Source organism: Solea solea, chromosome 13 (genome assembly GCF_958295425.1).
Source record: "Solea solea chromosome 13, fSolSol10.1, whole genome shotgun sequence".
NCBI lineage: Eukaryota > Metazoa > Chordata > Actinopteri > Pleuronectiformes > Soleidae > Solea > Solea solea.
Genome location: NC_081146.1, coordinates 8,218,921 through 8,245,899, shown reverse-complemented (window position 1 = coordinate 8,245,899; position 26,979 = coordinate 8,218,921). Strand labels below are relative to the sequence as shown.

The following is a 26,979-nucleotide window of genomic DNA, read 5'->3' as shown; positions in this document are numbered from 1 at the left end:
ATTCTTCCACACACATCCATTGTGTCAGGATTAGTGTTTAGTAGTGATAATTCCAATATTTAATAATGTGGTAATTGCGACATACCCTTTTATTTCTATAGTAACATCCAGACAATAGCTGAGTAATGACAACAACTATAAGACACTGTCAGTGCAATACATTTATATTCAAATGTTTTGGACTTAGAATTGTTAAGGTTGAAACATCTGTTTGTAATAACCATAAAACATTCACTTCTTCAGTTTCATATTAGCCTAATAATCAATAATATTCATTGATAGTATATAGAAAAAAGGTTTGAAAAAAGAAGTCAAGTGTATGTCAAAAGCAGAATACTTCACACTTATTGTAGAATGTCAGTAAACATTAGAACATTAGAACACTAGTGTCATGTCTTCTTCAACAGAATATGACATACATTTTTTAAATTATGTCCTAATTTAGAGGAAAATAGACAATAAAGTGACTGACAGCTGGAAAAACAGTCAAGGCGCTAAAGTCAAATCTCAAAGCTTCAAATATGGGCATTTGTTTTGCTTAGTTTAGAATAATCAATAAAATGATCAACTCATTTGTTTAATGCTAACATCACATTTGAACAGCAGAAAAAACACCAAGTTTAGATTATAAAGAAATATTATGGAAGTGTAGATTAAAGCGTTTGTGTGTTGTTTTCCCTGGAGAATTTAAGTGGAAGTTCATTGCAAACATCAGCAGTGCGACAAGAAATACAAATGGTTTTTCATATAAAGCTTTTTATTTTTTGCAAATATGGTAAGTATCTTTTTGTGTCGTTGGTATAAAAACTCATGCCTGGCTCAGAGCCCTTCAGTGTGTCCCTGACTGATCAGAGATCAGAGATAGTGTGACTAAGAATCAAAACCGTTACGGTGAAGTATTAGACAACTGTTAGATTATAGTGATGTAAATGTTAATGGACTGTTACGCACTAGAAGTACACATGACGACTGGAACGTCTGGAATAAGGGGAGGATTCTGGTAAGGACAGAAGAGGCTGATAATCTGAAGATCCACCAAAGCAAACAGCTTCAGAAACATCTAGGGAGCCGCCACTTGATTAGAGTCACACACTTTTTTACTCATGGAATTGGCCACATAGCCAATCAGAGTGAGGTATTCCTGGAAGCTGACCTCTCCATCGTTGTTAGCATCCAGTCCCTGCTGCATCTCCTTAATGGCAGATGAGCTGTCTGTGTCCTGAACAAAACACAAGACACACAGATGCAGTTTGTCATGACACTGAAGGATCATCTCTCTCTCTCTCTCTCTCTCTCACTCCTGCGTATTTGCATTATTTATTTACAGCAAAAACAAATAAACGGTAACAAAAAGCAGAGTAAAAGTCCTTACTTCCATGATGGAGCCGAAATTCTGCTGTACCATCTTCTTGAAGGCGCCTGACTTTAGGTTCTCCTTCCCCTTGGCATGACCGACAAACGTGGTCACGATCGTTTTGATGGCTTCTTCCATATCTACAGAGAGAGAGAGAGAGAGAGAGAGAGAGAGAGAGAGAGAGAGAGAGGGAGAGAGAGAGAGAGAGAGAGAGAGAGCGAGAGAGAGAGAGAGAGAGGGAGAGAGAGAGAGAGGCAAGGGCAAAGAGTGCAGAGTAGAATTAAATGTGGAACTTGGCAAAAAAAAGAGATACAGTGCCGTATCTCAAACACTCAGACGTTATGCTGTTGGGTTACTAATTCCCACTCATTGATATTAAAACATGTTTACATTGGGCTTCGGGTAAAGGCTTGTGTAACATATTTTCTGCATGGGTTTAACAAATACATTTGGGGATTTTTAACAATGATTGTAATAATATTAGTAAGTAGCTTTGTAAATCATAGTTACAAGGTCTTGAACAATAGTTGGAACTAAAAAATGAAAATCATGAATGCACAGAAAAAATGGCAATCATATGTGTAAAATGTACTGATATTATTAAAGTTTTCACATGTTTTTAAATGTAGTATTTCAGTATTTACTGAATGTCACACCAGGGACACCAGGGTTTCCATTTAAAGCGGGTATGATCCAGTTAAAATCGGGCGAGACAAATAATGATACTAGCGGTGATATTCCATGTTGAACAATTACATTTTAAGGACTGAAGAGTCGTTATAATGGCGGATAAATTGCAAAGCAAATGAAAATAGTACACATTTAATAATTATTAGACCGATCACATAACGCTGTGTTTGAATCCAATATGTGTGGATGTTGTCCTCTGGACATAAACATGTTGGAAAGGTGAGACGCACAAGAGACGCCAGTGGAGACGAAGGTGAGGAGGAGAGAGGGAGTGAGGGAAGGATGGAGAGGAGGGGAGTCTCTGAGGTAAACACAATGGGAGCTGTGATCTCTGACGGTGGACATCTGATCCCTACAAGCCAGCAGGAGGCTGTGGGTTCAGATGACGCTGCAGCAGACGGGCAGCAGCAGCAGCAGCAGCACTCCTCTCTCACTGTAGGAATACACTGCATACTTCACTCGGAGCTGCAAAACAACATGACCCAGCCAGTCAGCTGAGCGCTAATAGATTAAAGTAGCCTGAACACAAACACTGAATGCTGCTTTTATATTTGAGAGAATCTTGGAGCCACTTGAGGCTCTGCTGAACAACAGAGCTATTGTTTTTGGTATAAAAAAACAAAAACCTGTGCTTTTCCAACTATGTCAAATATGTGCCGTGGAATCGTCTCTCTCCCTCTGTCTCTCTATGTCTCCCCCTCTCTCTAAGTAAAGGACACATGGTTTCTGCATGTCATATTTAGTCTACAGTGACATCCATGTGCAACTCATTTAAAGTAATTGCTGATGGTGGGGAAACAGATGTGGGAATAGTCCTGTGGAAACAAAAAATAATAATAAATCAAGTTTTCTCTAAATGAGGCATTTAAATGAGCAGTATGTCATTTGTGTTGCTATGGGGGCTCGCAAACAAAACAATAACACAGAACCTAGTTTGATGATGTCAGGAAGCAGTGTGGGATCATGGGAACTGTTGTCTCCGAACCGGGAGCCTCCAACATGTAGCGAGTAGCCCCCAGTCCTTTTTCAACAATCAAACATAAACCTGCATACATTTTTAACCAATCAAACTCCAATTAGTTGTCACTCAAACAGTTTGAGTGTTGTGAGATGGTCACAAACGACGGCCGAGACAACTGCTTATACAAGACAGAGGCCCCCGAATACAGATTAAATGTGAGTTGTTTTGTAAATCTTCAGTTTGTGTTGGTTGAAATAGAAGCGCTGAGAACAAATGTTACAAAAACACCAGCAGCACACGACTGTCGACTGTCAGACGACTGACTCTGACTGTCACGAGGAGTATCAAAACATTTCAGAACGACCACTAACAACAATCAGTTCCTCTTATAAACTCCTGTTGAACCGTCCACCGTGTCCGTCCTGACGGCTTCAATAGCCTGTGTGTTCACTGTCCTGTCATAAAATAACAAACCCTGCTTCTAAACAAAAAACACTAGAACACTCAGTTTCTACTTATTATTACTTAGTTTTACACGTTATACCACGTAAGAAACGCATTTTCAATCAAGACATTTTTTTAAAATTCACCCTATATTACTTTAGGTTTCACTAAAAGAAGCTCGGGTTCCCCCTGTGTGTTTAGCAGATAATGCGATTAAAAGCGATCCAAAAGTTCTCTTCATTGCCTTGAAGAAAAATAAGGATTACTCTGGATTTGAGTGTTGAAAATCGCTAATGTTAGTACACTACTCCGTTAGTCTTGTCTTTTTTTGTTGATATTTTAAAGCAGAAATGTCACATATTATATCTTATCTATATCTAAAAAATAGATTTGACTGACATACATTATTTATTGTTGACTGACATAGAGTTTGGAGGTAAACAGTTAGAATATAATATATATTGTGTGTACATTTAGCATTTTATTGTGGACCAAAGAGCCCTAACCCACAGTTTGATTACAATAAGTCAGCACACAAATTAGTAGTAGTAGTAATAGTTTCTTGCTAATGGTAAATCACTAGGGCTGCAACTAATTATTTAATAACTTCTTGATTAAACAATTATTTGTTTAGCCTATAACATGTCAATTATCAAATAAGTATCATTTCTATATAAATGATATATTAAGTATACCACTGGTATGTTTAGTGCAACATAAAGAATAAAAAAAAAACTGTTGGCAACAGAGTTGTGAGAAATAGCAGCAAAAACAGCTTTGAACGTTCCTGTGCAGGATTTCATTTGGTCATCTGGAACTGGGATGTGGAGAATGTTATGCCAGCAAATGTGCAACTCGGGATTGCCAAGGCAACGGCTCACAGAAAATAAAAGACAGACACTCGAGTCCAAAAGTGGGCTTTTTATCAAACAAGAGTGGGTAAGAACAAGGAGTAAGACAGGTAACTCTTCCATCGGACACAGATCTTGCAAGAACACGTAATATAGACTTCCATTTGTTTGGATAACTGAACCAAAACCTTCAAGCACACTTCACATGTTAGCCATTACCTTAACCAGAGCCTCAGAAACGAGGCCGGTGAGATCAGTGTTTGTGGTCCAGAAAAGATCCTAAATAGGTAACACAAACATACGCACAGACGCACACACACTTACACACATGTAGAGACGGTGGATACCAATTAGGACTTCTGCTGCATTAACCTAATTACTGAGTGAGTGAGAGCAGGTACCCAAAACCTGGATTGTGTTTCATGTCTCCCTGTCATACTACACACACACACACACACACACATTTGACATTCATGACTTGAGGTGACATTGCATTGACTTGCATTCATTTCCTGTAGACTTACTCTATCCTTAACCACAATTACTACTGAAGACAAGTCCCTATAATGTGACTGTGTAAACAGGTTTAGGTCCCCACAACATTAGTAATACCTGGACACACATACATACACACACACACACAACTACATTCCATACAAGTGAGCATCTATCATCAGCATGCTCTTCATCATTATTTAATGGGTTACTATAATTGCCCCAGCACCTTCTAACACCCCCGACAAGACAAACAGCAGCAGCACAGAAGCAGGTCATGTTCGTATCTGTATGGGCCATACATCAAAATGCCCACTGGCCGCCGTCCATTAGAGTCTAATGAGATGAACGTGAAACCAAGAAGGCTTCGGTCAGATGTGGGGGCATCAGGGCCTCACATTTACCCCTGAGTGAAAAGAAACTGCTATGAGGGGTAGGTGACCATGCACTGAGTGGACAGGAAGCTCTGCTCTGGCCTTATTCATTTGGTTCCCTTTTTAGTGTTCTTAGTGTTTCTGTTTTTCTGTTTCTACATGTCACCCGCTAATACAAACCAATGATATCACTTTTATTGGCCTTGACATAAACAACCTGACCCAGCAGGTTCACAGAGAACATAAATACTATCATCATATAGGAAATTGAACGGTTTGTGTGTTCATTTTATTGCGGTGAATATAATCAGGTATCAATCAGAAATCACTCTCCCGCCTCCTGATTCAGAGCTCCGTATCGAGGCTTCTTATTGGTTGTCATCTAGCTTCTCTCCACGGCTTCCCAGTGAACATTAGAATTCAATTTTAAGATTTTTTTATCATTTATAAAGCTTGTGTGGTCTAGGCCCTTGCTACACCCAGAGTATCATGTTTTTTGTTTGTTTGTTAATTGTTGGATTGTGTTGCTCTGGCACAAACCAAGATTACTTTAAGTTATGGCTGAAAAGGATCGTTCTAAAGCTGATTTTAGCTTGATATTTTCTTAGCTTCTTAACCTAAAACGATATCTGACAACAATAACAATTACCTGGTCAAACAAAGACATAATAAATCAATATTTGCCATAATTAAGTCTACTGTGTGTCATTCCTTCAACTGCGACATAGAGCGAGTGCACATATAAATCTTCTTCTTATTGTATTTTTCTATGAGCCATTTAAGCCTATTTGCATATATTTCAATTAAAATGACACACTTTGAGTATTGGGAAAGGAGAAAGTCGCTTCAAGTCTTGACAAGCACTAACTGGTAAGTCAAGAAAGGCCACCCAACCCATCCCAGTCCACCAGCAGCCACCTCCCCAAGCCGACACCCACTCAACAGTAGATAGATCATGCTCGCTTACTTAATGAATGAATGGGAATAAACTATTACAATAAAGTGTCAAACATGAGGAGTGAGGACTTTCTGTCAGACAGATGGAATCAGACAGTGGTCACAGAGCTTTTCTTTATTTTTACTAATAAATTGAATTTGTTTCCATTAGGTTTTGTAGTCGTGGGTTTTAACTTTTATTAAGTAAATGTTATATACATCTCTTTTCTATGTATGTGATCTGGTTACAGTGAATGTGACTCACTTCCTGCACCAGTCCTTGTTTTACCTGTCACCGCCCTGCACTCTGTAAACTTCTCCTGCGCGTCATTAACTACACATGGGTGAAGCCACTCGAGTCTCGTTACCGGAGTCTTCTTGTCGTAAAATGAATAATTCACACTGGCCAGTCGAGAAGCCCACGTCTACCTTCCGTTACACCGACATGTCCCCGTTTAACGTGGACGTCGGCGGCCTCAGCGCACGATCCCCCACAACCCCGTTCCGTGCCGTGCGTAACGAGGACGCGAAGAGTTCGCCCCACATTTGCATTGAGCTCCAGCTAATCCTGGCAATTTGTAGAGCAGCAAGAGGCAGCACCGACACGAACACATGAATAAGTGAACGTTACTTGAGACTCTCTGGAACGGTTCGATTACCAACCAAGAAGTGGAGAACCTGATCCGTGTGACCATCAAAGCTGCGTAATGACAATACAGCTGCGTATTTATACAAAATTGATGACACGGTGCAGGGAATGGGCTAAAAATACCACTTTCCAGTTCACAATAAAAACAGAACAGACTCGCCAGGAGAGGAAAAAACAATCTAATAAACTAAAGCATCAGCAGGAAAAACGCATGCATATAACACGTAAGAAGAATAAAAGAGACTCACCGTCAACAACAGGCAACAAAAGTCAAGAAAGTGCACTCTCAGATTGTGCTCTCCTTCTTTCTCAATGATCCTCCTTTTCAGTCCTGGGCTGGATTAAGCAGCAACACATATCTTTTCCGTGATTTAACTTCTCACTCCAGCCAGTTTCTTTTCTTTTTTTTTTCTTCATTGTCATAGGGCGTGTGCCTGAGAGAGAAGGAATGTGGAAAGAGGAGCAGCTTGGGCAACACAGCACTTTTCAGCTACGTTTTCCTAAATAAATATGTCAGCTGGACAATAAAGCAGATGAAATCTTTATTCTGTGCTACAATAAATCCACTTTATAAGTGTGTCTGCATTACACTTCATTTAAATCAATGTTGGTTTTTTTACACATTTGTCTCAACATGTAGAAACTGGAGTGTTCAGAGCTTTCCCAAAAGACAGATGTATTCATGCCACACCCTGAAACTTCATTAACTTGGGCCAAGAATGGAGAGACAAAGTTTACTAGGAAGGGAACTTGAAAAAGAGAACAAATGAAAGCCCGAGAAGCAAGAATCACAAATAAGTTAGGTTTTTTTACTTTTCAATTAATTATCATTTATTTTGCCGTTTGTGTCCCGTAGAGACTCAATAAACACAGTGAGGCCAGGAGCACAAAATGCTTTCACACACACATTCTCATTCCCCGTCTACGAAAACCTCTGTGAGCACAAGCATGTGTGTGTGTGTGCTTTAGCCAACAGCCTGGACTGGTTTTCATACATCTGAAATTGTTCAGCAGTGTACTGTGACAGAGTGAGTGCCAGCTTGGCAGCAATTGGTGAGAGAATGAGGCTCAAAGAAGACGAGAAAGGGAGCACTGATAAAAACAGAGCTTTGTGGAGCTAAAACAGACTTCAGGGTGTTTTCCATTTGGCTGATTTCCTTTTTTTTTTTTTTTTTTTTTAATGGCACAGAGACAAGTCAGTAACACACGTGGAACGGCAAGAGATCATCTGAGGACGCGCTATTGGCTGAAGCCTCCATGCTTGCTCGCAAGATGCCCAATCAGGTGCCAGAACTCCAGGAAATTTAGCTCCCCATCATTGTTCTTGTCCAATGAACTCATAAGTTGGTCAACAACAGCAGGGTCAGCAGCGTCCTGCAGGAAAACAGGAAGAGACCATGCATGGGTCACATACTAACACAGGACTGACAGTCACAGTGGATCATGTGCTACTTGAATATTAATATTAATGTGTGTGTCTGTTGAGATGAGACACAGGCGAGCTGGCGCCACAGCCAACAAAATAATGCAACATCAGCAGAGGTGGTTTGGCACAGGGAGCCTTGACTCTGTCTCCATCTAGTGGCTGCTGTGTTTATTACAGCGTTATGTGCAAGTACTGTAGAAACATGGAATTTTCCACACTTGGAAACATGCAGAGAACATGACAACAACCCGACCACATCAAAGCAAGATGCCTTAGAAATCTCTGAAGAGAGACAACTCCTTCTTAATGACAAACTCGGTGCTTATACAGAAACTTAATATGCCCCGCGATGTATTGCAATGTGTCTTTAAGGACTTGTATTTGACTCGAAAGTAGGCTGCGTCCAGTGATGACTAACACTTAATTACATGGTCAAAACAGTCAGAGCCAATGTGGCATCCAGATGATCCTCACTGTAATATGAATCCACCCCGATGAGAAAACTCTTTTGCCTGGACGACAAGAAGATTCAGAGCAAACTTGAGAGTATCTTTCTAACTCTTATCTTTCAAACAAACATCAGTCAGTATAGTATAGCGATGAGGTAATACGGGTAATGTATGTATTGTCCATAGGTCTGTGTGCTGCTGTGCTGTCACAAGCTCCGAGTCACAAAGTAAATCTTTAAAACAGTTGAGAGATCAGGTCGTGGTCGCATAGGAAGCTGCCACTCAGAGCAGTGCAGTGTTTTCTTAATGTGTTTTTAATTGTTTCCTGTCAAATGTTCTCTGTGCTCTATGGTTTTGTCCACACAGGAAAAACCTGTGGGTTGAATCACATCATATATCTAATTTTTAGAATATCAACAAAAATAAGCAGCATGAAAAACACACACACACACACACACACACACACAATGCAAACAGACAGAATTGTGCTGGAAGTGTTTCAAAAGGGACACAAAAAGTGACAAACTCAGGATAAGATTTGTGTGTGTGTGTGTTTATCGTGACATGATTGTTGTCTTTATTATACCTACTACAGACAACAGGAATGAAAACACCAATCCTTACCTTAACAAAGTTAGAGAGCTCTGATTTGAGCAGTTTGCAGAACTCGTCTCGGCTCAGTGTGTCAGACGAACCATCACTGCCAGCGTACGCCTTGAACTGGGTCACCAACACACCAATAGCAGACTCCATCACGACCTGGAGACAGAAAACTTGGGTCAATATTTCAGCAAATACTTGAAAACGAGAGAGAGACACATAAATACAGCTCATTGTTGAATAGGAGAATATAAATAACAGCATTAGAACAATGTGATTTCATCTGGAGGCGCAAATCATGGGACACTCACCAACTCAGGAATGTGTGAGTAAGTTGTGTCGACACAAGTCTCCACAGTGGTTTTCTAGCCAACGTTTCCTGCCAGAGATAAAACATTCACCAAATTGTCTGTATTTATTCACAGCTTTTGTTTTTGGTGCACTACAACAACAGGTAAAAATGTAAACCGAGTTTCTCAACCGCCACGGACCTTTTTCCATGATGTGACCACATTTTCCAATGCCAGTTACACAGTGTGTAACTAGACGAGGGAGAAGTTACGGATTACTGGATGAATCACAGGGAAAACCCCTGATTAACTTAGTCGTTGCTTGCTCATTGTGGGAAGTGCTGTTTTATTTTTTCTTCTTCTCTATGATACCGCGAGTTCTGAGGGTTACTTTGTAAAGTGCTTTTATAATGTACGTATAGGAATAAAAACCCTCACACGCTGTTTAACTCATGGCTAATGGTTTTCCATTCCTGTGTTTGAGTGTGTAACTGAGTGGGGACACTGCTGTAGAGGGCACACAAAATGCAGTATATACTGGGTATAATTATAGAGTTTCTGCTGAAAAAACAAAACAAAACAGGACACTTGGGTTTCAACACAAAAAAAAAGTCACATGATCTGAGCTGAACCTCTCACAGGATGTGCACAACTGCCATATTAGGGAGGCAGGTATTGCTAACAACCACAACATCTTCATCATCCAAATATATCCACACATTGTTTCTTGTCTCTGTGCCACACACACACACACACACACAGACACAGAAACAGCTGAAACAGCAGTCTACACTTCTCTGTTCCATTCCCATGGTCATCATTGAGGAAGAAGAGTGCAGCTGCTAACACAAAATAAATGGCTTACACAGAGGACTGAGTAATCATACCGTATATAGCCGTACAGTATATAAGCATCAGAGTTGTCTGCTGGGCAATGGTGCTAGTTAGTCTTGTGATTGATGCTCAGCTGAACGTCTATTTGTGTCCACGGACTTGTTTGTCTATATTTCTCGATTGCACTGCTGTACCCACTGGTCCAGCTTATGGCCATTAGAGCATATCACTTAAAGAAAAGCAGGTGAGTGAGGGGCGGTGGGGTCAGGTCAGTGGGGGGTTGATTACAGCGTGGAGTGCTACTGTTGCATGCATTCATTTGGATGTGATTGGCCAGTGAACTCGTCACAGACACACACATGAGAGTCAGGCACACAGAGAGGCCTGGTAAAAGGGTACAGTCGTGTACACCAGTGGTAAGTACGCTAGTCACTTACCATTGATTTTCAGACAAAAGGAGCAAAGCTAGCTGATCAAAGAAGTAAACAGTGCCACTACACACACTATGACTACATGAATATTTGTCGTAAAATCATTAACCGTGTAAGAAGAAAAAGAAGAAATGGCAAATCTAAAAATGGTATACTTTAACATTGCTTCACGGGGTCGTTATTCATTTACACAGGAGTGAACGTTAGGAAACATAACTGCATGAAACTTCATACACAGATAACAGGATGTAGATGGACAGATAGGTACATGTTTCTATTTGTGATATTACCACTGAAGGCAAGACTGCAGCAGCTTTACAAGATTATGATCAAAAGAGTGCTTTATAGAAAATGTCAGTGTCAGTCAAACTTACCTTTACCGTCTGTCTCTCTTTTATATTCTTTTCTTCTGCTAACATCAGCCCAGCTGTTACTCCATGTCCAGATGAAGAGACAACCTCCCACAAAAAAAGTTCCCCTGTGGACACAAAGACGTCCAGGGAACACACACAGGACACATTTGGGTTGTACTGACCTTTTACAGAGAGAAAATCGATATTAAATAAATAGAATTCATATTACCGTCCTTCCAACGCAACATTGTAGAAGCTGCAGAATTCAACTAAACTATAAATGACCTGAAAACTGTTGATTAAATAATTTCTCAAATAAAAAAAAAATACCACTTTCTTCACATGGATGAATCAAATTTATTAATCTGCTCTTATAACAACATCATGGGAGAATATGAACATCCTAACTTATAAGGTGGACTGCGATGACAAAAAGCCCACACAGTACGGGGTTCTGCGTTATCATCAGTGTGGCTGCATGCCCTTGAATCTGCAACACCTACAAAGTTAGTATTTAAATACATTCAAAAAAACATCCGGCCTGAAAGTAACTTCCCATGTCAACCTCATCAAAAAAAGCAAAATGTTACATTTCACAATAAAACAAGAATTAAGAACATTTTAGTGCACAACAAAAGTTTTGTACCTGAAAATAAACATACATGCTCAACATGTTGATACTTTATGTGCCTGCCAAGTGTTGTTTTTTTAAGCCTCTGTAAAATAAGTTAAGTATATCTTTTTTAAGTCTTTTAAGTAATATGTACAAACATTCAAAATTAAGAATTTTAAATTCCAAAAAACATCAATAAACATTCACTAAACTTTTCAGCAATAACGTTCACTCCACACATTATAAAAAACAAAAGATACTTTTTAAAGAGCATCACTCAGGCTAAAGCAGTAAGAGAGGCCTGATCAGTGAACAGGACACATAACATGTGGAATGAGTGACTAACACTGCAGAGTAGGATTATAGATTATATTAAACTGTATAGGTTTCTAAAGAGGACAGTGAAAGCAGGTCAACGGTCAACTCGATCCAAACTTTATGGTCTCATTTATATGCTGTCTCCGTAAGTGTGTGTGTGTGTGTGTGTGTGTGTGTGTGTGCGTATGCACAGGTGAAAAATAAAGCTTTACCAAGACAGTGAAATTAAACTGCTAAGACAAAATGGCCAGAACAATAGACGGACATGGTGAAATAAAAATCCTGTAAAAACAATGACAGGAAAATAAAGTATTCTAGTGAGCATTTATGGTCCAAACACATGTGTTCCCTTTCCATAACCTCATCTGTCACTACTTCTCTTGGCAACTTCTGACAGATCCTTTTTTTATTTTGTAACTTCAGCCATGTCCTCGCCTGCTCTCTTTCTTCTGCTCCCCCAGGATTTTCTCCTCTTTCTTCGCAGCTGCAGGCACTGAAAACTTTTTCATGACTTCTTTTTCAAACTCATCCTCTATGGTGGTTTCCACCTCTTCCCCGTTCTCAACCCCTTCCACCATGTCTTCAAGAACGTCGGCCACGTCCTCCACAAAATCTTCAAAGCTCATCTGATTGTGAAGAAAGACTCCATCCTTGAAGAACTCAGCAGCCAGCTTTTGCAGCTCCTCTCTTTGAGAGGCATCCACGCCCGCCTCCTCCGCCATGGTTAGGTAATTTTGGAGGATGGTGTCAAACTCAGAGAAGTGCACAGGAAGCAGCCCCTCTGTCTGAGCGCAGGTCTCCAGTGTGTCACAGTGCTGCGGCGTGTTGGGGCTGTGCTGGAGTCGCTCTCTCTGCTGGACCCAGTACTCGGGCTGTTCAAGCGATGGTCGGCGGTGTGAATGACGATCCTTGTGGTCTGCCCACACAGACTCGTCATGGTGGTCATGTGGGTGATTATCAGACATTGTGTGCTCATCTTTATGTTTTTCAGAGCTAAATGCATCCTTTTTCCCGTCCCCACTGTGCTCCTTCTTCTTCTGTCCTTTCTTCCAGGTCTCCTCTTTTTTCACCCTCTCATCCTTCATCTTCCCTTCCTTTACATCCTTACCATTTTTATTCTTCCTCTCATTCTCATCCAACTGCCTCTTTTCATCCTTACCTTTCCTTTCTTTACCATGACTCTTGCTGTGATTTTCACTCTCTTCCCACCGTTTGTTTTCACCCTTTTGTTTCCCTTCTTTACCTCCATCTTTGCCACTTTTACCCCTCCACTCACTATGTTTCTCCTCTCCTTTCTCTTTCCAATCCTTCTTCTCCCATTTCTCTTTGCCACTTCCCTTAAAGCCATTGTTTACCTTCTTCCACTCCTTCTCTCCCTTCCATTCTTCCCTAACCTTGTGCCTCTCTCCATAGTCTTTTTCCTTCTTCCAATCGTTCTCGTGTTTACCCTCACTCACTTTCTCATATTTTCCCTTTTTCTCATATTTGCCTTTTACTTCCTTCCAATCTTTTTGCTCACTATTTTCTACCCTTTCCTTCTTCCCTTCCCTAGCCTTCCATGTCTTTCCTTCATCACCTCTGCTCAGTTTTTCTTTCTTCTCCTCATTCTTTTTCAGTTGCTTTATATCTTCACTGTGCCTCTTCTGCTTACCTTCGTAATCTTTCACCTTATCAGACTTCCCTTGCTCATGTTTTCCCATTTTCCCACCATCTTTGCGTTCTTTTTTTTCTTCTTCCTTCCAGTGAGACTTTTCTTTCTCTTTCCACTCCTTCTTTTCACCAGTGTCATATTTCTCCTTCTTCCAATCAGTCTTCTTCTCTTTCTGCTCTTTCCATGGTTTCCTGGCCTCTCTCGCTGTTGTGTCCTGCCCGCTGTCCTCTGGCTGGCCACTGGGGGGCGATATAGTGGGCTTCAAAGGTGCTGCTGCTGAGGGAAAAACAAATAGTTGTTACAAAGATGAACAATGAGCAGTCAAGTGAGAAGACAGGTGAAGAATAAAGGAAGAAAAGTCTAACACTTTGCCTAACTTTCTAATAACTATCACCTTTATAGCATCTAATCTACATCACACACCTCCACCTTCTGTCTCTTGTACCTGAGGAGCGTTTTAATTCAGTGACAGTCGATCTCAGTGTTTCTAGTTCTTTCTGTAGGGCCGGGACAGACTCCAGCTCTTGCTTCAGCCTCTCATTCTCTTTCTGAAGAAGAGGGAGAGATGCCATCTCTGTCTTCAACCTACTGTTTTCCTTCTCAATCTCCTCCCTTAGCAGCCGCTCCACTGCTCCCTCTGCTGCCTGTTCTGTGGCTACTTTAATCTCTTCTTTCTGTGTCTGTAAAAAAAAAGAAGAAAAGAAATGACGGCATTGTGAGAATATAAAATTGACATGTTTATATGCACATTACAGTACATACAGTAAATACTTACATACACATATTCACAGGGGACAAATAATGTGAGAGACAGAATGGAGTCAGACCTGAAGTTGTGCTTGTAGCACAGAAATCTGCTGGTTTCCCTCCGCTAACTTATTTAGGAGCTCCGTACTGTCAGCGTCTGCCGGTGGTGGAGGAACCTCTGGATTAAGCCACTCCTGTTGACAAATTGCACAGTACAAAACAATGGAGATGCTTTAGAAGAGCTACCAGTGGAGAACTGAGAGAACAGTACATTTTGATGAAACAGGAGGGAACAAAAAGTCTGGAGTAGCTTAACTGGTAATCAACAGCAGTAATACTGCCAGCATTGTGGGTGGTCTCCCACTGAGCATAACATCCAACTAAAAATTCTTGCCATAGCACTCATTGTACTTGTCCACAAAATTGCATGCATAATGAATTTAAGAACAGACAGAATAGAGGCAGCAGAGAGAAATATGACGTCAGACTGACCTGTTTTCCTGGAACCTCTGAATCTTTCAGCTCCCTTGTACCATAGTCACTCTCTGCAAATCATTAGGCACATTGTTATTGCAATAGGCACAAAAAACACTCTAAGGCTCATCATTAAAAAATATGGCACCCTCCCAACAAAAATCAAGCAAATAAAATGTGTGTGCCACAGAAGCTTAAAATAAAATTGGAAGGAGAGGCATCTCCTTCATCCCTGCTGGTTAAAAACCTTGCATCTTCAATTTAGCCCATTTTTACCTTCAGCGTTTACCTTATACTATAAGTACATGCAGCATTTTCACAACGCTTATGCTTATAATACAAAACAAGGTTTTCTTTTACAGCAAATAAGCCTCATGTGCAGAAATCACTCTCTCCCTCTTGTTCATGTGTTTAAAGCAAGCAGTGCTCAAAGTGTCGGATGCAAAAAAAAAAAAATGTTTTCCCTGCATGCGCATACACGCACGCAAACACATGCTGCTTGCAACAAAGCACTCATTCACTCACTCGTGCATGCACAACCAATCACCCTACCCGCATCCAGGTCCATGAAGACACCTGCAGGTATAAACAACGCAGTTGCAAATTGCCATTGTTTCTATCTCACTGCTTACATTACTTTCATTTGTCTAACCAGACTTTAACATTGACTGGAATGGGATGAGATGAAATGGGGATGCCTACCGGAGAAAAAGATGGTACCAAGGCCTAACAGAATGACAACACCGAGGATGCACTTGTTCACGGTGAACCCGCTGTCGTCCCCTCGCTGTGGCACCTGAAACTCCTCCTCTCTGTCTTCTTCCTCCCTGTCCTCTTCCTCCTCTGTCCTCCCGATCCGCTCCAGAGCTGCCAAGATAGACCTCCTCCTCCTCACCTCCGGGTCTCCCTGTTCTTCTGTCCTTGTAGTCCTCTCCTCACACACCTCAGAGTCCACAGGGGGAGAGTCTGGGACAGTTCAGAAAAGAGAATTAAACAATGTTTTTAGAGCATATTTTAACATTTTAGAGCTCTAATGTATTTCATGGGCATAAATAGGGAAACTTTTTAGTTTATTCGGCATCCATTAGATTTACATTTATAGCAAAGCTTTAAATATTTCCAGACAGAATTAGCTGGAACTAGTATAAATCTGCAGGACGAGAACTCCCTATGGGACACCAGTGTTGCTTCTTCATTAGCTCAGCTGTGCATCTCACACTAAATTTGCTAAATGACCACCCTTAAGTAACTATTAAACTCCTGGCACATAAATAACAATGAGTTAAAAAAAAACAAAAACCTGCATCCCACTCTGCTAAAGATCGACAAACTGACACTAAATTCTAAATGAAGAATATGTTAAAGATTGCACAGCAGAGCCAAGGAAGAGTTGTTTTAATGCTGTTGAGAGACAAAAGGCTGCGGACTAAAAACACCAGAATGCATAAAAGTTGGGAGGTCCCAGTCCCTCTGAAGCCAATTTACTTCTGCAGGGTGTCATGCAGCCTTGTTGCTGAGCACATGCAAATATAATTGTCTCCATCACAACATGCTCCCTTTCCTCACACTGACCACAGCCTCTCCAGACAACCTCCTGGCCCGGATACTGAACAAGTCCATAACCAGCTGGTCCACCAAGTACACTTCAGACACAAATAAGTCCACATGGCTTAGTCTCCAACAAGATGAGGAGAGGATACAGGCATACCATGAGATGATCTTTGCCTACATAACATACATATAAAACAATGTAGTGCAAAGTTTGTTCACATGTTAATGTAAATATGGGCAGACAGAGCAGTTCAGCTTGACATAGTATGGTTTGTCATGGTAAATCCTGGTCTGGTGTGGGTTTCTACCACATGTAGTGGCCGTGTCTGCTACATACATAGCATGACGTCATACCAGCATGACTCAGCGTAGCTCGCCAGTAAATTCAACAGAAGAGTGTGACACACAGGTTACTGCTGTGTGCACTGCTGACATCTATTAATAAAGAAACACAAACAGTCTTGAACTCTCTTTCTGTCATAATGAATGGTACATTTAAAAATGGTGCATTTGTGTTTTTCCCCAGGGGAAAATATTTGATTGCAAGTTTTCTGCTCGACATTGTAATTGTGATTTGATTTGCAATATAATTTATTATAAGTCGAGGTTCAGTTCAATATTCTCTGTGTAGTACAGGGGTCTCACACGCAAACATCTACTGGACAGGAGGGAGCCTGTCAAGAGGGGGGAAAAAAGTTAAAGGTGTGCAATATCAGACTAACATTATATCACGATATTCCATCATGATTTGTGAAAATATTTCAGAATTTCAAAATAAAGGTGTTTGTTTTGATATGGAACAATATAAAGCACACAATGAAAAACATGGTCAGGAAGCAATATCCATAAAATCTCAAAAACAGTGACAGCTCATAGCCAAGCTGAAAGGGAACTTGGCTTGTAACCTAAGGTTTGCCGATTCAATTTTGGCCAGGTCAAGGGCTCATTGTTAATTGGACACTCTAAACTGACCCCAGCCACAGGGGTGCACATGCAGTGGTCTCCTTGTGCTGGTCCCAAGCCCAGATAAATGGGAGGGTTGTGTCAGGAAGAGCATCCAACATAAAAATCTCTTTGCCAAATCAATTATGTAGATCATCTGCTGCGGCAACCCCGAGAGAGAGAGAGAGGAAGAAAGAGCAAAAGAAATCTATAAGATATCAAAAACAGACATTTTAAAGTGATATTAAGTGGCTGCATGAAATAGATTGGGGGGGCCACATGTGGCCCATGAGACCGCTGGTGTAGTAGATTTAAAATGTTATTGAGCAGATCACATGAAACCATCATAACATTCACTACTATGCATCCTACCTAGACCTGGGTATTGAATAGAACTTCTACGTCACGGTATAATTCTTAAAGCACAACTAAAGCCTCAAACCACCTTTTTCAGGTGTAAAACAGTGTATATGGGTATCTAGTAATGTTTTTGTTGATCCAGGTGCAAATCTTCAGCTTAGAGTCAAGTATTTAAATTATACCGTTTAACTACCGCCACTCTTTAGTCAAACACCAGCCACTGCATTCAAATTTTGCTACTGGCTATTTTAGTCCATGCTTGTATCCCTGGTACACTCTTTCAACACTCTCGTCACAGCCTCCTCCTCCTCCTTATTTTAAGATGTAGCTGTTGCTCTGTCCCCTTTCACTCTCCACCATGTGAAGCATGGATTTCACTACCAGACCACACCCCCTCATTGCTCCACTCTCAGCCCTCTTTTTGGCAGTTTTCAAAACCAGGCATTGGGTGGACTTAGCTGCAGTAGTGGGGGTTTATTTATGCTTTAACTGGCTTGGCCATATCCTTGCAGTTGAAGGATATGCTTTCAGATTGGTCAAACAGAATGCTGCATGCTAATTGACTCACTGATGCTGATGAGATCTACTTCCTTAGTTACACAATTTGACATCAGATCACAGGAGAAGTTCGATAAACAGCTAATACCACAAAAATATTTAGCATTGATAACCAGCGCTAATCCTACCTACTGCAAGGATGAGACTTTAATTGTTTCACACATGCATGTGTTGCATTTTCTTGGTTTCCTATTTCCTCTCCGTTGTCACCCAGAAGTGACAACTCACTGTCGAGTGTGTCAGACGACTGTGCTGGTAACTCAACAGAGGTGGAGAAAGTGGACCTGTATAGACTGGTTATTTATTTGGTACATATCTTTTGACAATCAAAAGCAAATGATTGCACAACATATCAAACTGAACTGAATCACTTGGTGTTAATGTGGCAATAGATACTGTTCATACCTGCTTGTCTCTCTAACTTGGTCATACTTGGCGAAAGGTCTGACTGATCCTCTTCCTGTTGTAGCTCTTCTCCTTGGAGTGGATGCAGAATTTCTCCCTGTACAAGCCTCTCTTCTTCATGTGTAGACTGCTCCCCTCCCAGAGTCTCTGTGCACAGCAGTGAGGCGGGGGTGTCATCAGGGGAGGGGCTTATGTGGGTGTAGGAGTCAGAGAATGAATCAGGGTCAGGGCTGGTCTGTGCCAGGCTCCCAGGTAGATCCCCTGGGTGGTTGGATGCATCACTGCCTGGAACAAAGCTGCAAGAATCACTGAGGGCAGGTGGTGTGGAGGTGTGTTGCTCCGTGCTTGTGTGTCCAATTAGTTCTGCTTTGTCTTCCAAAACCTGGAATGAATTCATTAAAATTCCACATCACTGTCATTTAAATGTTTAGAGCAGTCTATATTTCAGCATTTTTAGTTTTATGGCTGAGCTGGAGGATAATAATATGGATCCTACTCTACTGTAAATATAAAGCTCAACGGGGCTAATTCCTCCCTACTGGCTAAAGCCTTAATAGGCTTTTTTCACAGCAGACAGTTTTACATGTTTTAGCAGGAAAAGCACAGGTGTTAGTGATAAAAATAACAATGGCTCTGTTTAGTTCAAGTCAGCCAGGACAGTATGACAGTGAGCCAGCATGCACCCTGAAATGGAGGCAGCTAAATGCAACTCAGCCATTAATAATTGGAATATTTTTTCCTACTGTGACCTGTCAAAATCTGTCATAGTCATATGTCAAAGGACTAAAATAGGTTTAGCACATTTATTAAAAATTTAAATCAATGACTTTACCAATGACACAAATTCAAGGATGTAACGCAGCAGAGTGGAGATTACATTGCAATACTAAAGAGTCTCTGTAATTGGAAGGGGAGGGGGACTGTTTACTATCAACTGAAAAGATAATGTAATTCAGAAAAGATGAATGCAAAAATTAAAACTAAGAAGCAGAATGCTGCTTATAACATTCAACATACACACGCCAAACTTTTTATTTTTAGCCAATGACTAGAGATAAATATTTTTCTCAAATAATTGATCAGTCGTTTTGTCCATAAAATGTGTCTCGAAATAAAAAAAATATTCAATTTACAGTCACAGAGGAGCAAAAAAATCACATTATGTGAAATCAATGAAATTGACTCTAAATAAGAAATGGCAAAAAATGGCACGTTTCTTACTTTGTAAAGAGGTCCATGTACAGACTGTCAAATCAACAGACCAGGGTCCCCACACTTTGGTTAACATCAAATTCAAGGACAGAATGTGCAGACACAGACTAAGATGGTAGGGCAACTTATAAGAGCCGCTTCTCCCATCGCTTCCACTTTTCTTCATTTACAGCACGCTTGGGCAAGTCAGTCTTTGTACTTTTCTTTGGTGATCCAGAGATCTTGGTATTTGTATTTCTCAGGCATCACGTCATTTGCTCTCTCACTTAACATTACTCGCTCATTGTTCTGCATTGGATCACACATCAATGGTGGAGAGAGACAGTGTACAGTGTCCACAACACCGCTAGTAATTATGACTGGAGGTTTGTTCTGTGTAGGCCTAGTCTACGTACATCGAGCAGTGCTGGGCAGATGATACATGGCATAAACAAGGGTGGTGGGAGACATTTACATTCAAGCACTTTTAATGACCCATGTCTATTTAGAGTGGTTTTCAAAAACCTTTAAAGGCCTTGAATTTATTTTTCAAACTCACAAATGTTCAAGGATTTCAAGGACCTATGGAAACCCTGACTGACAAAGCATGTTGTGGGAAAAGATCAGCAACGGGTTGAACTGAACCAACTTGAGGGTGCTCCAAAAATATTTTTTTTTTTACTTGTTTTTCTCAGTATCTAACTTTACTCCCCATAAATGAATAAGGGCGATGCATTTGCTCCACTTCACTTTCACACTCAATTTCTTATGAGCCAATGGACTTGAATGTGCAAACACTTCTCAACACTGTCGGCTCTCGTCATCTGTGATACAGCAAATCATCATATTGTTAATCTAAAAATATGAGGGGCTGTTAGGGGCATTATTCAGAATGAACTCTCACATATACCGTACATATGAAACCAAAATTATTCACAAACTAGACTGAAAACCATAGACACATTCAAGTGAAAAATGACTGTTCTACAATGCTACATCACAGCTGCGGATAAAATGATTCACTGATATGTGTGAGACCTGTTCAGTTGTTGCAGTATGCAGTGATATTCATATACTTTAGTAAAGTGTGAATGATTTTGGATTAATTTGTATGTGACAGGGAATACTGAACTATGTGCCTAATGCCCCATTGTCTTGATCATTATCACAAGCTTAATATGAGTTCATGGACTTGTGGGAACCCTGCTTATAAATGAGAGCAGTATTGATAAACTCATTTCATCTTTAACAGAAAGCCAATAAGCACATTACTGAATATGTAACTAAACAAGTTATTTATATTGATAATTAACTATTTAAAGTGATGGTTCAGCTATCACATGTGGTTGTATGAGGTACAGACACATAGTTTAATCCTAAGAATATGTTCCTCTGTTTTCTTGCTGTTAGACAACCTTTTTCTGACTGGAAACTGACATTTGTTTTGCTTTTTAAGTTGCTCACTCCCCACAGCAAAGTCCGTAGTTGACAAAGGATGTGTCACAGCGAGATAAAGCGGTAAACATATTCTTGAGATGTTGTAGACTTAAGCAAATGTAGATTTTATTAGCCAAGTTTGGAGTTGAGTGGCTAGAATCTGTTTTCCTTGTGTACCTAATAACAGAGAAAGGGTGAGCACCTGTGAATCTGGTTCCTGGTAAAGGGAGTACGCTGGCAGCATACAGAGCTAAGTCTATGTTTACTCATAGACCTCACTTTATTCTTCTATATTAACATACTTAGCCAGGTTGGTGCTGGAATTTGATAGTATCCCTGGTGTGACTATTTAGTAAGAGGGATGGTAACATGACTGCACAGCTTCTGGCTTATCAAAATAAATTACAACTGGTAGCTATGGAGGGTTTTGCTGGCTAATCATAGCCAGTGCACACATACAGCTACACTGTTTAACAGATATTACATGATACAAAATGATGTGCACTGCTGTCTTACCATGTGTTCCTCCACAGGAGACGCCACTGCAGATGCTTTACTCCCTCCAGGCTGGTTTGCTCCAGAGTCTGGCTCATCAAACAGAGACACACAGGAGGCAAGAAGGGAAACTTTAAGAGCAGTAGCCCAAAATATTTAAATTACTGATTCTGATTTGAGAAAGCTATGTGTACATGTAGAATGATAAGCAGTGCTGATGAAGTCCATGGGTCTTTACAGGATTTTGTGATTGTTGCAACCAAAATTGAAATTGTTTGCACTTGTCTTCCTTTTGTGGTAATTGGGCAAAATGCAAGGTTGTGCAGCAATTGCAGTAATTGGTTGAATATGTATCAACTATTGTAATCTACTCCAATCCCTGGACAGAGTGGTAGATTATCGTCTACTTCATTTGTACTTGTATGAAAATGTAATGTATGTATGTAATGTAACCTAAAAAAGAAGAATAAAAACTGTATATTAAGCTTGTATGGTATGTGTAACACAAGTAATCTTAGCACTCAAATGTACTGTGAAAGTTACCTGCTGCAGATGCTTCTTCATGGTGCTCTGTTCCCTCTGCCAAAGGCCTCAGGGTTTCAGCAACAGTCTCCTACAAACAGGCCAACAACAGACTGTTAAAGGATGCAACACACATTAGTTAATATGAACGTTCAGTTTATTGTTTCATTGTTTCTGAGCGGCAGCTGTTATAAGCATCACTCTTTTAAACAACAGCTACTGCCAAGGAACTACTGAGTGAGGTGGTTTGTGCGTGCATGCGTGTATAACTAGCCCTTATGCTATTACTTCCTGAAGCCAGTTTGCTTTTCAGAGCACTAAAAAAAGCAAACACCGCGGATGATCACGGAAACCTACTTTCAGGTGACCCAAAAAAATCATTAGGGACAAAGATTTTTTTTTTTAATCCATTTTCATTGAGGTCATGCTCAGTGACTCCACATATTCCTGTGCTCTGTACAGTGTATCAATACCTCAGGAGTGACAATGGTCCAGTTGTTGCTGGCACTGTTTCCGCCAGACATCTCCCAAGAAAGGCTTGTACTGTCTCCTGCAACACAAGATGAACATACAGGAAAGACGACAGCGTTGTCATTAGTTCATAGAAATGACATCAAAGTATTAAATCACTTTGGACCTTCATAACCTCAAAGCTGGCTACAAGGTCAATTCCAAAATGTAAAGATGGCCCAGTGTGTTTGGAAGAGAGAGATCATTTCTGGACGTACTTATAAATAAGAGATTATATTACCAAGAGTCAAGTCATTCAAAACAAAAATCCAGTGGTAAAAAAACAAAACAATGATCCACATACCAATTTACTGACCATCTGGCAGAATGACTTTGTGATGTGCTCATGTGAGTAAGCAGGAATTGTACAGAAATAATACTTTCAAATACTGATAAATACAAAAAAAGCACTGTGCAAAAGTAATTTCAATTGTAAGGGTGTGACTGAAGGTTTGTCTTATATATTAGCAAGCTGTCAATCAGTTAAAGTCATCAAACATGTGTATGTAATGCTCAAGCATGCCTTAAATAAACCTGGTGTAACCTGGTGTTCACGGTAGACGTTTGTCAACAAGAAATAGGAGGGCAAACACAGGTTTTACTAGTAACATTAGGGTTCTTCTCCAGGTTTAAGAGAGCCAGGGTCGTGCTATAGTTCAAGATGAAAGGACGGTCACGCTAATACTTGACAGTTTAACCTGTAGAAGCTGTTATTTTTTCTTCTGAAAAATGTGTTATTTTAAAACTGCATACATGTATCCTGTATTTTCTGGATGTGCACCAAAAAGTGATTAATAAATAATTATACTGTATAGCCATTATAGTGCCCACCACGAGCCATTAGCATTGCTAAAACAATAAATCTAGTGGTGACCGAAGACTATTGGACAGTACTGTATATAAAAATAGGCTTGTGGAAAATATACTAAATAAAAACCAATTCATCTCTTTTTTTCTTTTTTTTCACTCCCTCCAAAATCTACAGAATGGGCTTGATGGCCAAAAGCTTCTGCTTGAAGTGTTGGTCAGACACAGAAACATGTATAATTGTTGTCTAGTTATATAAAAAGGTTAATCCTTTTTGGAAAAAAATGTGTTTGGATACATTGGGAAATTAAAATATGTGATTATGCTATACAGTAAACTTACTAAAGAAACTGCCAACAATTGTGAGCAGGTGTGCAATTCAGAGACCTGTAACTAGTACTGTAGTCCGAGTACTACAGCTTTAAGAACTGAACACCCTTTAGTTTACACATGCACAGGATTTGAATATGCTCCTCAGCCTCACCCACTCGGACAAAAAAATAATCTAATGTAACCTGCTGCTAACACATTGATGTGAGTGCGTGCAGGAAGTCCTGTTCTCTGGGAGCATTGAGTTCTTCATTAGTAGTTTGTGTGTGTGTTTTGGGCCTTTTGATCACCCTGGCTTTAAACTAGCTGGAAAATGTTTTGGCAAAGACGTGCGTAACTAAGGCCCGCACTACACTGGAGATATAGGCAGCAGAATGGTCTGTTGGTCGGTGCATTACAGAGCTACTCGTCTGCTGAATGGACATCAAAACAACACAACTGCAACAGCAACATTTAAAAACAAGTCAGTCTGCCACTGTGGTGAAACATCTTATACACAGACTGTCATTTCAATTTTGCCAGCAGGAAAGATAGAGTGTTATGCATCACCTCTTTATAAATCGCTTTCTTTGAAAACAACACTGGATGACACAAAAGATATTGATATTAATGATGAGTATGAGTCTGGCAGTCTCTACTAAATGCTTACAGAATGAACCACTTAAGTGAACATCACATTGCCAGGACAATGACACACTTCAATTCTAAATTCAATTCTCTCCCAGCTCTGAAATTAAGGTCTCCTAATCAAGTGCCTCCCTAGAGAAGTCTACTGAATCTAGCCTAAGGCCCTAAGAGCATTGTGGAGCGTAAAGAGGAATGGTTTTAATAGATACCAACTAAATATAGACACCAAGAGATTGAGCAGAGACATTAAGAGGGAACACGCAGAAGATGGCCAAGGGAAACACAAAAGAATGCATTCAAATGATAGTACTAAATGCAATGAAAGGTCTGCAGATTTTTACAAAGACTAATAATTCTTACTGCCTTGGTGTCTAGTCTTACTATTTAGCTCATGTGTTTGGGAGGCAGGGCTACATAATACCATATCATATCCATACCCTTTGCATATTTACAGATACTGCACACCCAGTCTCTTTCTGTTTACTCATGTACATGTTCAAACAAAAATAATCTTTAAACTACATCAGGAAAAATAAGTATTGTTTACTTGTCTTTTTTTAAACAAACTACATGGTTACAGCTGCAGGCCTAAGATTATCATCTGGAACTCAGCAGAGAAATAAGACCAAAAAAGGTCAAGAGAATAAACCACAGAACAGGGCCTCAGAACAGTCAGCAGGAACGACATAAACCAGCTTATTCATCAACAACTCTCTCACAATACACACATCTACACAAACACAACAGGTAGTTCATCAAACTACTACTATACAGCTGTTGACTTATCAAGAGAGGAGCTGCTGACAGGAAATGTCATATGTCGAGGGACTCGAGGAAAAAAAAAGAAGTCTACGCCGTGAAACATAATTTTAATTTTAAACGACGGCTGCAAAGTAAGACAAATTACTTCAGGCTTCAAGTTAAACGAGAACTGTTGATATTTTATCCATTACATATAGAACTTTAGACGTTTACGAGTGAGCGCGGCCAACAAGGAAAACATAGTTGTAACTACGTACACGAAGCAAAGTAAGAACAAAAAGTAACACAATACGTTGATAGCTTGTAATAAAATACCTACTTATGACATTTTAATGAATTGAGTCTTACCGTGACTGTCGTTTCACTCCACAGTCTATCACAGAACAAGGCTCACACACTTCTGAGTGTTCTCATCCAACTTGGGAACTTGCTCCTGAATGTGCATGGCTAACACGCGTCTCATCCAATCACAGGGGCTGCTGATCTAGGTCCCGCCCCTTTGCCACCCAGATCGTCCAATAGCAACACGGCATCACTGCACTACACTGGGGAAGCTTCCAGGTTGATTGACACACGCAGGTGCTACGTACAGTATATTCAATGTGCCTCAGATTTGTTCTGTACATACATTTAACTTCTGCAAATGCAACCTTGCAAACTGTCAAATTATATGCCTAAAATCCACAAGAGAACATCCAAACCTAACTATTTTTGTTTCTGTCTTTAGTTTTTTGCGCTATGACTTCACTATCCAATTTATCAAAAATTAAAAGAAGAAAAATGCAGAGATAAAGGTACTTTTTCTATTGGTTAGTCGTTTTATTGATTGCCACACCAGTTTTCGCCTGGTACAGGAACATGAGGAGCGATGGTCGTCAATAGGTCTGATCAGCAGCATTTAAATGAATGTGACTTCAGGAAACAGCCAGTCTCACAATGAACATTTGTAGCATCTGGAAACATGCAAGTGTATTTCCTGAAAATCCAAAAGGAACATCATATACCCTGAAAAAAAAGGAAAGAAAAAAAAGTTAAATTTAATGATGTTGGAAACATTTTCTCCCAAACTAAGAAACTGAGATTGCGTACAAAGTAGGTCATTTTGTACATAAATAGATTTTAAAGGTCCAGTGTGTAATATTTAGGATTTTTTTTCTAAGCTATGAGCTTGTTTGTACAAGTGTATAATTGCTTTCATATAAAAATCATTTGATTTTTCATAGCTAGAGAATCAGCCTTTTATAAGTACTTTAGGCAAGGGCCTTGCTCTATAGAGGCAGCCACCTTGTACTGCCATATTTCAACAGAAGCCTGAATGGACAAACCAACAGAGCATTTGTTTGGCTTCTTTAAGCAGAAACTTTTGACAGAGAACAACTTGTTGCTGTGCAAAGGCCAAAGCAGAATGTTTGTCACCATCTGCAGTCACATCACATCATTACATGTAAGTAATGCCGACACACTGAACCGTTAATTTACCTTTCTCTGAAATTGTAGGTTGTTCTCATATGAGATTAATTCTTGCCAAAGCTATGTAAGCAA

General features: G+C 40.1%; 3 protein-coding genes across 7 annotated transcripts; all 3 read right to left on the bottom strand.

Annotated features, from left to right (window-relative positions):
- Positions 1-736: 736 nt before the first annotated feature.
- On the bottom strand, positions 737-7,162 carry si:ch211-105c13.3 (uncharacterized protein LOC325758 homolog). The gene is made up of 3 exons (XM_058647340.1): positions 7,003-7,162; positions 1,373-1,494; positions 737-1,219 (listed from the first exon to the last, which is right to left on the bottom strand). The coding sequence occupies exons 2-3, from the start codon at positions 1,490-1,492 to the stop codon at positions 1,061-1,063; spliced, it is 279 nt and encodes a 92-aa protein (XP_058503323.1). The 5' UTR covers positions 1,493-1,494; positions 7,003-7,162; the 3' UTR covers positions 737-1,060.
- Positions 7,163-7,274: 112 nt separating this feature from the next.
- Positions 7,275-9,623, bottom strand: LOC131471081 (protein S100-A11-like). Its single transcript, XM_058647341.1, has 3 exons — positions 9,541-9,623; positions 9,254-9,388; positions 7,275-8,128 (listed from the first exon to the last, which is right to left on the bottom strand). The coding sequence occupies exons 2-3, from the start codon at positions 9,380-9,382 to the stop codon at positions 7,994-7,996; spliced, it is 264 nt and encodes an 87-aa protein (XP_058503324.1). The 5' UTR covers positions 9,383-9,388; positions 9,541-9,623; the 3' UTR covers positions 7,275-7,993.
- Positions 9,624-11,470: 1,847 nt separating this feature from the next.
- On the bottom strand, positions 11,471-25,912 carry pbxip1b (pre-B-cell leukemia homeobox interacting protein 1b). 5 transcript variants are annotated; one of them, XM_058647328.1, is made up of 11 exons: positions 25,786-25,912; positions 22,875-22,951; positions 22,423-22,492; positions 21,901-21,968; positions 18,757-19,138; positions 15,643-15,906; positions 15,493-15,516; positions 14,959-15,011; positions 14,547-14,660; positions 14,165-14,399; positions 11,471-13,995 (listed from the first exon to the last, which is right to left on the bottom strand). In XM_058647328.1, the coding sequence occupies exons 2-11, from the start codon at positions 22,923-22,925 to the stop codon at positions 12,488-12,490; spliced, it is 2,769 nt and encodes a 922-aa protein (XP_058503311.1). In that variant the 5' UTR covers positions 22,926-22,951; positions 25,786-25,912; the 3' UTR covers positions 11,471-12,487. The 5 variants fall into 5 exon arrangements, with proteins under 5 accessions (XP_058503311.1, XP_058503312.1, XP_058503314.1 ...); XM_058647329.1 differs by having other exon boundaries at positions 11,471-13,992; XM_058647331.1 differs by having other exon boundaries at positions 14,309-14,399.
- Between the last annotated feature and the right edge of the window lie 1,067 nt (positions 25,913-26,979).